A 16,070-nucleotide genomic window follows, 5' to 3' on the forward strand; every position below is an offset into this window, starting at 1 on the left:
TCTGCTTTAAGAGCAAACAGTCAGGGTCCAGAATTCAGTTCCAGTTTTTCCCTTCCTGTAGTTACAAACACTAAGAAACTCATGAAGCTTTGCAAATTATATTAAAAGATTCTTTTAACAGTTCCAAGAGCTTTCCTGAGCCATGCCTATCTCACCCTGCTGTGGGGTTGGTCAGGGGTGGGCTCATGAGCAAGGATCAGTCCTGCAATGGTTAAACAACATTAATGAACAATATTTCAGTGTCTGGAGAGTGTCAGCCCAGTCTGCTGAACGTTCTGGAGATGGCTGAACACCTGTGCTGCTGATGAATGGCATTCTTCCACAGCTCCCAATTAAATTGTTTCCATGCTCTTACAGAATGACTCAGCAACCCTTACTCTCCAAACCTGAATGAATCTATACTTCTGAAACAAGTTCATATTTAAAGTGTATTTTATTTTTAGGTGCTGTATGCATGTCAAAGCTGTTCTCCTGGCAACATCAGGTGAGCTGCAGGGAAGGCAGCAAATGGGATGATGCACAGTGATCCAGCCCCAAACAGATCCTTTCCCAAATTCCTCCTGTGGTACTTCTCATCTGCAGCTCCCACATCCTGACTTCCAGGGCTGCTGAAGCTCCTGGCTTCACTCCGGTGAGGTGCCAGCCAGCACTGATAAACTTATTTAGAAATTCTTGATTCAGCCTTTCTGTTTTATTTTTTTGCTGAGTGCTGATTTAACCTCACAGCCTGACTTGACAAGGCTGACACACCCTGGGGCTGTGCCTGATAAGGGTAATGGGGTTGAGTTACTCTGTTAAGTCACAACTTGGGTTGAAAAGATGGTCCCCAGCACATCCCCCCAGCAACCCTGGCTGAGACCTCTGCTGCCACGAGTGGGGAGTGAAAATGATCCTTCCATGGCAGCAGGCAGTGCCATGGCTCTGCTCCTCTCCCCACACACCACCAACAGGCATCATTTGTTCTGGTAGAGCACAATAGCACCAAGGAAAGGGAGGTGAGAATAAATACAAAAATCCCTAAACTTACTGCAAAATTAATAGCTTGATTTCCTAGAGATTATCACTTCCACTTGGGGCTCCTGATGTAAATGTGGACGCTGCAATCTTTCCCTCAGAGGGAGATGGCTCCTTCCTCTGCTTAGTTTACTAATTTTCAGAAAACTTCTGAACACCTAACATTTCTGAGCTCCATATCCTCAAGTTTGATTCCAATTAGCCAATGGGTTATAAAAATATTAGGGAACAATCATCACTGGAGGAGACAGACATGAGCACAAAGCACACACAGGGCATAGACACACCCACCAAACCAGGTTAAAATATTTGGGTTACTGCTAACCCAAAGGGCCTCTCCTCTGGGTTCCCCAACAGAGCTGTCCATCCTGGCAGCCACTCCCCAGGAAGGGAATGACCCACAGGGTGGTTTATGCAGACATAAACACATCACAGCATCAGCCAGCCTGCAGAGAAGCAATGGCTAATTTCAGAGGTAACATGGCTGGAGATATTTTAATATGTCCTGAATCTAGGTTTTTAAGTACCCCTTTCTCTAGATTCCTCAAAGATGAAATGTCACCTTTAAAGCCACCAGCTACAGAGAAATTCTCACTCTGAAAAAGACCAGCCTGAGCTTTTCTCACACTTCATAAAAAGAAATCTCTCATGTTCAAACTTGAGCTCCAGTGAAAGAAAACACAAATTTGGATGAATACCACTGAGCTCCTTGCAATGCATCAAGAGAATCCCTGGTGCCTCACAGACACAAGTCAAGGCACAGTCCCAGTCCTGAGGCCTTTATGGACTCAATTCAGAAGTGACAGCCTGGGAGGTTGACAGTGACAGAGCTAAAGAAAATTGTCACAGGATCCTGCAGGAGCCAGGGGACATTGTGTGTTCATGTCACTGCTCCAGGGCTTTGTGCTGAAGTTCTCCCAACAGGGAGAGAAGTGCCTCTTCTAGTCCCACGTATTTCTAAATAAAACACCCCCAGGAAATGCAGGAGCTCCTCAATACCTGCCTGGGTGACACTTCCAGTTCTGAGCCAAAGCCCTGTGTCCCTGATTGAGAATTCTGTGCTGAGTGTGCAGCACAGTTTGCAGGGTCTCCTCAACCTCTCCAAACCCCACTCAGGACTCCTGGGGGGACTCTGCAGCAGGAACAGCTGCACTCCCCAGCTAGGCAGGTGGGGTATTTTTGAACCAGCCTGCTTGGGAGCCCAGTAGCAGTGGCCTCCTGGCAGCTGCCATATTATGAGAAGCATTTCCCAACAAAGCCACTTGATTAGTGATAACATAATCAGTTTCATGGCATCCCCACAGAACAAGCTGGATGTGTATTACATCCTCTAGTCTAACCAGCTATCAAAATCAGCACAGGCTTGATCAAAGTCTCACTGGAACCAACAAATTATAACCCCCAGCTTTGGAAAAGTGCATTAAATCAATTCCTGGCTTCTTTTACTCAGTTTCCACCCCCAGAAGGTTGACTTTTGTCTTTCTTCTTAAGTGTAAAGGCAAGAAGTTTTATTTACCTCCATGTTCAGATCCTGCTGTGGCTCACATGGGTCCTGCACCTCTGCAAACCCATCAGTGCATTGAACAAAATCCAGGCTACAGCAGGCAAGAGCTGAGATTCTTCATCATGGAAAGGGCCAAATGCTCTCAGAATCCAAACCTTTGCTCTGAGCCAGGAGCATCATGCCCTGCACAGTTCCTCAGATGCAGAGAGACATCCCAGGGAATGCCAACATGAGAGGGCTGTGCCAGCAACCTCTGCCCCTCATTTGGCTCCCCAGAGAGAGAAGGGAAATGGGAAGATCCAAGAGAGACAGATAACCCATAGAAAGAAGTTTGGGGCAAATCAGAGAACATCATGGAAGAAGGAACCAGATACCAGGAGGAAGAACATGAAACTGAAACATAATTATTGAACTCTGATGAGGTAACAGACATTGCTGAAAGGAAACTACAAAGTTTAGAACTTCAGCAGCCCTTAAGCAACACTTTTATGTTGCAGGATCCCAGGATTGCCACAGGAAAGCATCTCTATTCAGATGCTGCTCAATGTGGTACAGGGTCAGGCAGGAATCACAGGAAAAACCATCAGGCAGGGCAGAGCAGCTCCAGTGAACAATGCTGCCCCTCTGAAGTGAACACACACTTGGAAGAGTCATCAAAGGGATTAGAAGGAGCACCAGTACTTCCCCAGGAGCCAGGACACAGGTCAAGAGAGCTATAGCAGGAATTTCATCCCCTCTTGGACCCAGACAAGACCAAGCTGGAAACAACATTTGCTCTCTGACCGACAGAGCCAGAAAAGCAAACAAATTGGAGCACATGAAAGAAACAGGAGCGTACAGGTTTCTTAAACAGAAATATAAAATATACATTCTAAATCAAAATCTAACTTTAGCCTCCTATTTTCCTGCCATTTCAAGAACAACAAAATCTGATTAGACCGATGGACTCGTTTTCAATAAATAAAAACATCCACAAAGAGTTTCCTAACTCACTGGCCAGTTTTCTTATAAATAACTGCAGTGTTTACACTGTTTGTCTGCTACAGCACAAATATTGCTGTACATGCTGGAGCTTGATGGATGATATTACTAAAACCAACAAGCAGATCCTCTGCAGAACATTCATGTGTACCCAGCAGCCCAGCTATGGCCAGGCAGAGCCTTAGTGCAAACAGCCTCACAAAAATGTATGACACAACCACACAAAACCAACAAATGCCTTCAACCTCCTGACTGCTCATCACCACCAACCAAAGTAGGAATACAAGGCTAATTCCAAGCTAAGCAAACAGAGAAATCCTTCACATTCTACAAATCATGCTGAAAGAGTACAGGAGGAGAAATATTTGATGGTTGAGTCTATGGGTTTTACTATTACTATTCTGATAAGTTCAATGTATTTCTATCAGCTGATCTAAAAGGTAAAAAGACTTGTCAAACTAATCCAGGCAAAACCCTGCAGATTACAGGATTCTGAACCTGAAATTAGTAAACCTTCATAGCAGAACCTTTGTGTCCAAATAAAATTCCAAGGAAATCCACTTCTGTTCAAGAGACAGTTAATACACAAATACACACACATATATACACCTGTCAGTGATAACTTGGCTAAAATTTCACTATCTATAGTCACCTTCCTACCTGAACTGGCAAGGACTTGATAAAGAAACCCTGGTATTTTCTACAAGGAATATCTGATCAAATCTGTATGTGTAAAATTCAAAGTATTCTGCCATGCATTTAGAGACAGTAATTTATTTCCAGAATGTGTCTGTGGATTCTTGGGTCAGCTCAAAATTTCATCACCTTCCCCACAGCACCTGCCATTAATATTTCCAGCCATGGAATGAGCTTCTAGTGGATCACAGCTGGCTGGTGCACACTCCCTACTGAATTTTCAGCACACTGGTAAACACAGGGCACATTTTCAATGTCTGGTAAACACAGGGAAGATTTTCAGTGCTGCAAAGTGCTGTTAGATACCCAATTCCTATTTGCATTACATGGAGCACAATCCCAGCTGAAAAGCTTGGAGTTTGTGCTGAGGCAGTAGGAGAATTGTTAAATAAAACCCAACAACATTCCAAGGATTTAAAGTGACTTTCAGTCTACTCAGTGCACTTGGTGTAGCAAAATCCTGCCAGGACCAGACACCCTGCAAAATGGGTTAGGTATAATAACAGGTCATGTTACCAGATGATTAACCAAAGCTGGGAAAAAACAATTCAAATGAAAAAAAAATCAGCACAGATCTGAATCCCATCTTGGGGAAGGGGAGGGGAAGTTTTATACACATTTCCCACTGTGGTTTTCTTGGTTATCACCAGTAAAACCTCATCTCTACGTTATTTCAAACTCACTCTCAAAATTGCACTTCACCTTGGCAGCTGCAAAACAAAAGAAATGTAAAAGTACAGTAGGAACTGTCCTTCATTTCCTTGCTTTACTCTTACATATCCTGTGTGCAACTGGAATGCTTCTATTTGATTATCCAGTGGAGCAAATGCTACAATGAATGCAATCATGCCTTATTACCCTGCATGTCTGCAGCCTATTGCACAGCTATGTACAGATGGTTTTACACAAGCTTGGTTTTCTAGCTACAGGGTCTATAAAACAATAGGAACTATCTGAAATGTTTTCAAGCCAGCAAAGGATAAAGGCACTGTAAAGCAGTCAACTGGATAAAAGCCATCTATGTCTGACAGGAGAAGAAAAACCTCCGAGGTTTCTCGATTATAAACGCGTCAGCTTTCTGGAAGCGCTGCAGTCCGCAGCAAACTGACCAGGAATGTGTAAACACAAGGGAAAATAAGGACCCAGGCAGTGGAAAGAAGGAACACAAACCTCTGGCCTGTTGAAGGGCTTAACCACTATTTCACTGACCTGAAGAACTGGCTGGTGCCCAAGGAAGTGGAGCTGCCTCTGGTAGACTTGCACCATGGGGATCACAGCTCTGATCTCTTTGGTACAGAGCTTTGGATTTTACTGAGGAAAGGCCCTGTTTACAAATTCATTTCCTTCTCCTCTCAATACATCCTTTTTTTACCAATAAAAAAATACAGTGCAAAAACCCCTGAATGTGTTGTTTCATGGTCTGTCAGGGAGGCACCAGGAATTAACGGGTACGGCGCCGGGCTGGAAATGGGGATGTGCAAAATCATTCTATGTTCTTGGATGAAAACCAGGGAGAAAGGGTTTTTATGAGTCTCATTTTCCCTTGTCCACCTGGCCTGAAGCGTGTCATAGCAGAAAATTCTGCTTTCTGCTGCAGAGAGCCTGGGGTTGGCATTCCCAGCCCAGAGGGGTTATTTATAGAGCACTGACAGCAGGTCTGACACCGTGGAAAAGAAACACTATTTATCTTTCCACAACCTTTTATAACAAAAGTGGAAGTAACAAGCAGGGTGAGCTATGAAAGCAGAATTGATGATTTTATTTGTTTTATGATCATTCTGCTGAGAATCCCCCAGAGAAACAAACCCTCAGCAAGGGGAAGTGATGGAGCTGCAGAGTGAAGCAGTGCAGCAAGCATGGCAAATCTCCATTTACATGGATGAGGCAAGAGACAAGTGCAGAAATACTACAAACCCCAAAAGACACAAATGGTCTGTCCACAGACCAAATATAATGAGCTTGTTCTGCTCATGTCTGCCTCAAAGGCTTCTCAGCCTCACACACACAGTAGCCAGGAGCAGTTCCAGAGCTTTTCCTGACAGTTGTTTGGCAGAGTGGGCTTAGCTGGACATTATTTAGGCTCCTGCTTCTCTGTTTGCAAACACAATGACCCCTTTCCGAGATAAACAGCAGAGATTTCTTTAAATCACCATTAAATGCTGCTTAGCCATAAGCAAAGCCTTGGTTCTCAAGCAGTGGCCCACAAATCATCTCTAATTTAGAAAACAGTTGAGGTACAAAGATGTCTAAGGAATCAAGCTATAATTCAGAAGTTCTAGCACAGTATATTCAGGTTAACCAAAACCCTAAGACCTGCCTGTCACACAATACAAAATAGTAAAAAATTACAGTTCTGATTATTTTTCCTCCATGCCAGCATGAAAATGAACTGAATTGCTTCTGAAGGACACTATCCTGTAAATTCACTGGGAATTGTTAGTTCAAACAGTCCTAACAAGCCTTTTCCCCCAGAGTGATTGCATGTCAAAGCCCCAGACACAGCAAGAGGGTGAGGGGTAAAGAGATGGGAAAGGAACATCACATGCAGGTATCTGCCCTTTAAGCTATGAGACCAAAATTCCCAGGTGCTTTGTGTACATGTCTATATAATTTCACACAGACAGAAATGGCCCTGGAGTGGAATGCAGGACGTGTTTGCACCTGCACCAGTCAAGCTACACAATCATTTAGCACATAAAGTGATTTATGAGATGGAGTTGAAATCAAAGAATAAAGCCAGGGTATCAGAAAAAATATCAACAAAGTCATGGCAAATATTTTCCCTCGTGACTTACTCCTTTCAATAAAGGCATCAGACAGAATCTTAGTTACCCACCAGTGAGACACCAGGCTAGGATTTGGGCTGGAGTCCTGGATTCCTGAGGAGAAAGGACCATAGTTCTGGTAGCCACTGAATTTTTTGAAGAAAGCCAGGCTGGATAAGACTGGAGCAACCTGGTCTAGTGGAAAATGTCTCATGGCAGAGGGTTGGAATGAGGTGGGCTTTAATGATCCCAAATCATTCTAGAATTCTATGATATTTCTACCAAGATGCATTTCATTCAAAACAGGAATCAGCACCACCCTGTATAACGCTGAGATGTGATGGCCTGGAGAATATTTACTCAATAATATGTTGCCTGGTAAAGCACTATGGGTCCTTTCCACAGCATTTTAGACAGTTGCTCACTTGCATTTATCAAAACACATCCCCATGAACCATTAATAAAACCATGGGAGAAGGCAAAGCTTTCAAGCTAAAATCAGCTTAAACATCCAGCACCAGCTTTAGGGCGAGCCACAACAAAGACAAAAGCTCTGTGAAAGTCTGAAGGTCAGGAGGGAGCAGTCAACAAGAAAAGCAAGACTTAGGATGAACAGAGACAAGCTAACAAACTAAAGCAGGAGGGGAAATTGATGGGAAGATTTTGGACATGCTGCCCTACATCTGACAACGACTATGAACATATTTCAGAAACCAGCTTAAATATCTATGAGCATTAATTACCAAGAGCAGTTTGATGGAGGACATGAAAGGCCAGGTAGAGAGCAGGAAGTGTGTTATTCCTCCCTGCTGACAGTGTTTAGTTCCAGCTCCCTGAGAACAAGCTTCAAACACACACCACACTGCAAGGCCACTGTTTTATCTGCTGGGATGGGTGAGCATGACAGACAGATAAATAATGGGAAAATAAAAGGGCCTGAAACACATTTTGGGGCTGCAAAAGGAGAATGATGTATTGAGGAGAACTAATGAGGAACTGCTGGAGGTTTATGAAGACTGAAGTGGAGTAAACGTAGGGAAATTCCGTGACCTCGGTGGGCACGTCCCGAGGTCTGAGTGATGGAAACCAGACCCTGCAGGGCCCCTGGGAACAGCAGCCTCTGCCTGTGCAGGCCCAGCTGAACAAAGGCAACATGAAGGAACAGAACTGAGAAGAGCCCCTATGAGCCCTGAATTAACCCCAATGAGAAACAGGGAAAAAAGAAGGGGAAGGGAGTTAATCATGAGAGCAACTGAGGGTCTGCGAGACCTCCGAGCTGGGAACTGGAAATACATGGAAGAGGGAAAAATGAGAAATGTACAGAAAACCTGTAACTAATCCTCTCCCCACTAAACACTTGCATTTGTTTTAATTACCCAAGTTATTTCCTTCACTCAAGACATGAAACAGAGAGAAAATTCAGAAAGTTGAGATAACTGTGTGTCAATTGCACTCACAGATTGATAAATTCCTGAAGAGAAGAGCGATCAACCATCTATTTTCTACAAAAACTCCTTGCAGCAGGACAATATGAGCTCCCAGCTAAGGACAGTACCTTTTTCAGCCAAGGAGATCAAGAATCCACCAGTGCCCTCAGTACATGGAATGAATAAAGACAAACTTAAACAAGACTACTGAGCTGCAAAACAAACCCAAAGGCAAATAAAATTCAAATGCTCTACTTTTCTTAACAACAAAAGCAGAATGTAAGATGGTATCAGGAGGGTTGTGTGTCTCAGGCAACATCTAAGAACAGGACCAGGATCCTGACCCCAGTGAAGCCACCACCAAGATTCTGAGGCTGGTGTAAGCAGGATTTTACTCTGGGCTTTAGTGCACAGTGAAGCAGCCTGGCTGAAGCCATGTCCCAAAACAAGAAAAGGAAAAGCACAGACAGGACACTGAGCGAGGCAGAGCAAGGGTTACAGCAGCAGGAATTCCCAATTACCTGAGTGGCTGTGCTTATCCCAGGGCTCTATTGAGATTTATGCAATCTCATATTACACTTGCTTGGCACATGAATTTTTAGTGGGAATTTGGAAGAGGAAGGATTGCTAGCTGGTGAAGAGAAACTGGAAGGCTGTGGTGGGTAGGGTGGGTAGTGATGAATATGCCCAATCGCACAGTTCAGCACTGTCTGGGTTGTGCAGCCCAGCATTTATTCCCTAGCAACCAAAAGGCAAGGGAAAAACTCTCCCACTGCACTGGACCACAGCTCCCAGTGGTTTCCTAAAGCCAGCAGCCTGACTCCACTGCCCTGCAGAGCCACAAGTGACAGAAATTTGCAGTGCTGTGAGGTCCCTTTCTTTCCCAAACACCCAATCAAGCTGACTGTTCTTTTAAGCGACATTTAAACCTCCAGAGTGCTCATTTTAATGCATTAAGCTGGGTTTGGGCTTGGTCTGAAGGACAGTCCCAGCAAGGCTTTTGCTAAAGCCAGGCACTGCTGCTCTAATGAATTGTTTTAAGCAGCAGGTATTTCTATTTATTCTGGCATCAAATAAAAACCCGCCCTGGAATATACAGAAACATTCAACATGAACCACTATGGAAAATGTTTTTAATGTGAGAATTCCTTTTCCACTCAGAGCAAACCAGCTAGTCTTTTCCCTTTCCTTAGGGTTGAGTTCTCTGTTGTGACACTGGCAAGGCACTGGAATCAATACAACCCAGGGAGGAAGATTTCAATGAACAGTACAGGCAGGACAACCAGAATTGTCTCCTGCTGCGGACAGGCCAGCCAGAGGTGGCAAATGGCCAAGGAAAAGATAAAAATGTGCAGTCCTTTATTCAGGTGTTTTACATGGAATTAAAAAGCCTACTTAGAGACACAGACCACAGATCCTCTCTTGCCAAACCTGGGCATATTTTGAAATACTTTACTGCAATAAACAGCCAGGAGATGGGAATGTTTTTCTCCAAACACTGATTCACTAGTGGAAAGAGTCTGGAAAACTACGTTTCTCAATCACCTTTACCCTGTGCTTGGTTTTCTCCAGGCAGCTATTCCTTCAGCTCAGCCTCCCCTCTGCAGTACACACACTTATTCTGCTTTCTTTTCCCCAACATCAGGCCACAGAGGAGCACATGTGACTGCAGCAGAGGTAAAGTCATTTTTAACCAGGGCAATTTAAGGATATTTAAGACACATTCTCATTTTCCATTTCCCAATTCCACACTGCCCCCAGTTTTATTATTAGCTGAATACAGGGAAGCTTCAGCTTGGATCTGGGGTAACATGTACACTGAGGAATGAAGGCCAAGCTTTGCCTTGAAATATGCAGGATCATTCCTAACTAACCGTAAAGCTGCTTACTTGGCACTGGCAGTGGAAATATTGAACGAAAGGGGCATTCTCAATCTGCTTATGTCACAGAAAGGTTGGATTCTGACAGTGTGCAAGGCTCCAAGCTGCAGCCTGATATTAATAGCAAGACATTAAACTCGCAGTTTGGCTGGCTGGGAGGCAGCTCTGCTGGAACACAGATTTTTCTGCAGGAAACGGCAGCTCTGGGTGAGGGATGAGCCCAAAGCAGACTCAGGAATTTTGACTGGTGTGTGACAAGGCTGTGTCACACAAAGAGATCCCTCCTGCTCAAACTGAGGAGTAGATCCCCCAGCAGAGGCTGTTGGACCACAACTGTTCCACACAGGAATACTGCTTTCCTTCTGTCCACCTCCTCTGGAATCCATCCATTCCCAGGCCTACCTTACCCAACCAAGTAGGGCAATGAGCATTAACAAACAATTTCTTACACAAACATGGTTCTGTTCCATGGCACAGAGTGGGGTATCACCCCAAGACATACCTACACATTTTCCCCATTTTTGAGCTTGTTTCTGCCATTATGTAACCCTCCACACTACCCTGGCAGCTGGGCCAAGAAAACTTGAACTAAGTCCCCAGAGCAACTGGTTTCAGCCTGCCAGAAAACAAATACAAACCTCCTGCTGCTGTTTTCTTGCTGTGTCTGCATGGCAGGCAAAGATTCCAGACAGGTTTTTCAATATGGATCTTTCAGAGCACAAACGAACACCTCTTATGAGGCATTTAAACTTCATAATCCCACTTCCCAACAACAGCTGGGCATCAAGGCTTCCACCAAGGCTTCCTTATTTCTCGCAATGTAAAGAAAATCAAGGCATTGTCACTGAAAATAACATTACCCACAGCACTCTGAGTCCTCTTATGTCAGGACATATAACCCAGCAGATTCCTTAGAGTCTCTCGAACATGACTAAGCAGTATTAGATTCTGGACTTGTACTGCATCACACCCCCAAGAACCCCACACTCCCTACCTCCCTAAGCCATGCAATCTCCTGTAGCTTTGCACTCAAAATCCTCATTTCACAGAGGTAGACAGAAGCATTCAGAATGCAAGTGACTTGCCAAATGTCACAAAATGAGTCATTGTCAGAGCTGGGAATAGAAATCAGGAGTCTAAGAGTCCAGATTCTCTGCCTTATACAGAGCAGCAGCCTCAGTCTCCTGCTTTAGGAGCACTCGCTGCATTTACAGGATGGCAGCATTGGAATTGCAAGGGCCAACCTCAGCCATAAGCAGGTGTAAAAACACACATGCACCTGCTGGGACCATGTTCTTCTTCTGTTCAGCGTAAAGCAAGAAACTGCAGCAAGCTGCTGTTGTAGAGAACTTTGGGGATGACCATTAAGACCAAACGCGATGTCACTCGCTGGACTCACTTCTTGCTCCCACAGGCAGTCCTGCTGAGTTGGAGAGGAATATCTGGGAGATGGAGTGAGAAACAAGAATCTGGCAACAGCAGAGATGGCTGAATCACCAAGATAAACCTTCCTAAGCCAGCATGGAGGATCAATGGGCATCCACCTGTCTCAGCTGTTGCAGTCATATTAAGCCCAAGTCAAAGCCATGCTACACTGCTGTTCATATCACCCAGGTGTGTGCACATGGCATGGAAGCCTGGCTATTAAAAACCTATTAATCTACAACTGACACCTGCTTTTCCCAATCTTGACAAAGGAGGATAACCAGAGAATTGCATGGTTAAAATTTAGTACTACCAACACTAGCCACTTTCTCAAACCAGCTGTGTGTCACAAAAGAACATGGACTAATTTATTCTTCCTCTGCCATGAAAAAATGCAAATGGCACAACAAGGCCAAATGGGCCACAGAAAATGCATAAGTAAAGACATAAGTGCTTTGCTGCCACATAATTAAACTGTCAGAGGAGAAGGCAGGAAAAGTAGGACTGAAGAGAGCAAAGAGGCCAGACTGGTTTTGTCCCAGGAATATTCACTCTCTAAGTATCTTGGAAAACTGTGCTGGAAAGAGTAACAAGTGAGTTTAATCTTCATTGCTGTGATCTACTACTTTCTCCACTGTAGCCACAGTCTGCAGCAAGTTGCAGCACAAGAAATAACTTGGGTATTGTAAGAACAGAAAAGAAGTCATAAAAATATTTCCTTAGTCATGCTGTCTCTGGTAATATAATTCCCTGAATAGAGATCTTCAACAATGCTCTCTTTAAATATGGAAAGAGCTCTGACTTTAGTCAGCATGTGTCTTCCATCAGCTTCTCTCTCTTTTATTTTTTTTAACTTCCTTATTGTATCTTACCACAGCCACCTCCAGGTGCAGGCACACGGTGTAAAACCCTTCCTCAGTGGAAGTGTGTTTTCCATTGGACACAGAATAAACACATTGTAAGGGATTCCAAATGGAAAAAACTTGGACACAGAGGCCAGTCCTTGCTCATGGGTATGTATCCTCCAGCTCTGTGTTTCCTCCTTTCACCTGATCCCCACAGCAGGGAGGGAAGGAGCTGCATTCCAAGATGAGCCTTCCACAGGGCTCCTGCTGAAGGCACTTCCCTCCCTGCCCTGCATCACCCACTGTCCATAATCCCTGCAAGTGTCTCCCTGAACACTGGAGTGTAAGAACAGATGGAAATTAGGATCAATCCCAAGTTTACACAGAATGGAGGATAAGGGGCCACCTGACTTTGAGGCAAGTTTAAAAAATTCATGCCATCGTCACAGAGAGGATGTTGAGCTGTGCCTCCAAACACTGCTGCCACTGTGGGGATTAAAAAAAACAAAACAGGAGAACACTGTGAAGGTTACTGCTACCTGAGTGAAATAAATAAACAAAGTATTTAATGTGTGGGATGTAAGGACCCTGTGTATGCAGGCTTTGGATACAAGTAAAGGCAGTTAGGAAGTAGGAGGAGCAGGAGGCTGAAAAGAAGATTTAACTTGGCTTTCCCACAATGAGGTATTCTTCTCCAGTGTCTGAGTGCCAGCTTGATCTGGGAATGTCACACAGGTTCTTACAATGGGAAGTACACTCCTTAGTTAGCAAATTTGAGGTGAGAGAACTGAAAGGAACATTATACAGACACACCAAGAGGCAGTTTCTTCTGTATCCACTCCAAGGAAGCAGAAATACTCAAGAATACCTCCTGAACCCAGAGACCTACAGGGCTTAGAAGGGGTTAAAATTTAATGGCTAATTTATAGCTCATACCCTGCTCAGCTAATCCATATCTGCATCACAGAGGTACACAGAACAGCAAAACCAACATTACAGCAAACCAAGGAGGGAAAGATTGCCCAGAACACCCCTCTTAGCACAGAGGAGCACACCAAAACACCCTCCCCTGCCTCTTGCACTTACCCACAGTGTCACAAGGCTCGTCTTTGTGCACGCAGAAATCTGTCCTAGAAAGAAAAACAGAACAAAAGTGAAATGTATCCTGTGCCTCTAGACCAGGAAGAAGCAGTGGTGCATGACTCACATACCATGGGTGTTGAGGTCTGGGGATTTTGTAAGACTGCTGTGCAGTCTACATGATGACAACACAGATAGCAGCCCTGATTGCTACTGAGATTACATTATGTGAATCAGCCACAAATACCACAGTCCAATCATCAGACTTAAGATTCAGCACCTAAAAGAGCCCTGTCTCAGTCTGTAATGTTACATTTATTCCACAGCTGGATCAAAACTGAAGCTCCTTCCACAAGAGAATTGTAACAATAAGGAACAGACATCCTGTGATGCACCCTAAAAGACAGTGGCAGTAGGAGATGTGTGAAGGCACAAAACTAATAATATGTACCCAGAAATTCTCAATTCTTCACTAGAATAGAAAAGAACATGAAAAAAGGAGGACTAAACAGAGAAAGACAGATGTTGACACAGAAGAAGAAGGAGAATTTCAGGATTTTCCTGGTAATGGGTAAATTTGCTTCAGCTAAACTTACTACACTCAGATTTGCCATGTTATGGTTCGAATCCAACACAGAGAGGTTCAAGAGACCCCATTTGTTCCCCACATCTCATCAAGGCAGGAGAAGATACTAGAGATGCCAGTGGCACCCACAAATCAGCCAGGGATCCCTGGAGCTGCATTAAACAGAATACAAGCCTTGAAGCCAACCACCAAAGCACTGACACTTCATGTGAGAAGATTTTGTACATGAGCTTCCTCATGACAGAAAAACAAGTGTGTGCGGGAAAAGTATTTTATAACTAAATTAATATCTGGAATGCATTTCAAGAAGCACTTAGGCCTAAACTTTTAGGAGCCCTCTTCACCAGGGCTGCTTTGCAGTGCAATCCACAATGAAGAGGAGCTGCAGAGAAACATCACCTGTGCTAAAACATTTCAGAAGTTCTTTAACCCAAGGAAGCTGAGGAACTGTACTCTTTATCACCTTGGCTTTCCTCACTCTGGGAGGAGGCAAGAGAATCCTATTGGTACATTTGCAGTGTGCCATTTGAAATGCCTGAGTCTCCTTTGGGGTTTAGAGTGTAAGAGTTTGGCAAGAGGAAGATCAAAAATACTTTGAGAAAGATAAATACTTAGAAAAAGAAAATACTTGAGAGAAATATAAAAATAGATAAATATTAAAAGTGCTCTTTCCTTGAACAAAGTTATGAAACTAGGGTTTATAGGAAAAGAGATTTAAGGCCCAGGACTGTGGCTGATGAATCCAGACCCTCTACACCAAACTCCTTTGAAAGCCACAAATCAAGCTGTCAAGGGTTTGGAAGGAGAGCACAAACAGCCATTCCCAGCTCTTGTTCAGCACACATTGAAAACCAACCACGCTTCAGTGCAGAAAAACCATAACAACCATCAAAGTGTTAAAAAATCAGACAGAAACCAACCAAAAATCGGAAGCTACGACCACACACCAGCCCCAGCTTTCATTTTTCACTGCAGCCTGTGTCTCAACACCTTGGCATTGCAGCCTTCCCAAGGAAGACTAATGACAGTCTCCTGACGGAGCTGGCACCAGCGCGCCTGCTCGGCTTCCCAGAGCCAGCTTGACAGAGGTTTATTTAAGGACTTATTATGTTATATAAACTGCTAAATCAAACAGATGCTTTTCTTGTGACAACAGATAGCTGAACTATTAGTGGATGGCAGGAGGCCACAGCTAGAAAAGCCTCTCTCTCTCTCCAGAGCCTGTCCAGCCCTGCAAACAATGCACAGAATTTCTCCTCCTCGTGCTGTCCCCACACCAAAAGGTGTCTGGCACTTTCTGGCAGCTCCACAGAGGAATTACCACCATGCTAGTAAATAAGGGGTCAGTAAATGATCCAGCACACCTTGCAGACTCTCTTACAGAGGTAGAACAACCATTGTGTGTGAAGAGAGTGCTGTGGTACTGTTTGGTCAGGGAAGGGCTTGAAGCACATCAGCAGCAGAACTGGACATCGCTGGCAATTCAAATGAAACCTGCTCAGCCCATCCTTTAAACTGTCATAAACACGAGACCAAGAGACTCCATCTTCTGTTCAAATACACGTACAAAAGTGCCAGATTTAAACCATCTGGACCATTGCAAATATTTTATCCCAAAACTCTGTGGCCAAACAGAAAAGCACATCCAGACTTTTAGTCACAAACCAGTTTGGTGGGTCTCGGTCTTCTTCCAAAGACAAGGGCACACCTCATCACAAAGCCCATTGCTGAAACTCTTACAGTCCTTCCCTGGCAGCCAGAGGGAAAACACTGCATGGAAAGGTGTTAAGAATGATTTGTCTCACCTGTGGCTCAGTCACACCTGTGATTTAAATGGCTTCACCCTGGCACCTGACACAGATCTGCT

General features: G+C 44.2%; 1 protein-coding gene across 1 annotated transcript in view; it reads right to left on the reverse strand.

Moving 5' to 3' along the window:
* ADAMTS17 (ADAM metallopeptidase with thrombospondin type 1 motif 17) overlaps nucleotides 1-16,070 on the reverse strand; it is a gene marked incomplete at its 5' end in the record, with an annotated part of 154,974 nt that overhangs the window by 105,552 nt on the left and 33,352 nt on the right. Inside the window, one exon of the mRNA XM_084213817.1 lies at nucleotides 13,624-13,667. Within this exon, the coding sequence (XP_084069943.1) occupies nucleotides 13,624-13,667 (44 nt within the window). The remainder of the gene's footprint in view (nucleotides 1-13,623; nucleotides 13,668-16,070) is intronic.

The sequence above is a fragment of the Fringilla coelebs genome (genome assembly GCF_963513975.1).
Source record: "Fringilla coelebs genome assembly, chromosome: 12".
In the NCBI taxonomy this organism is placed as follows: Eukaryota; Metazoa; Chordata; class Aves; order Passeriformes; family Fringillidae; genus Fringilla; species Fringilla coelebs.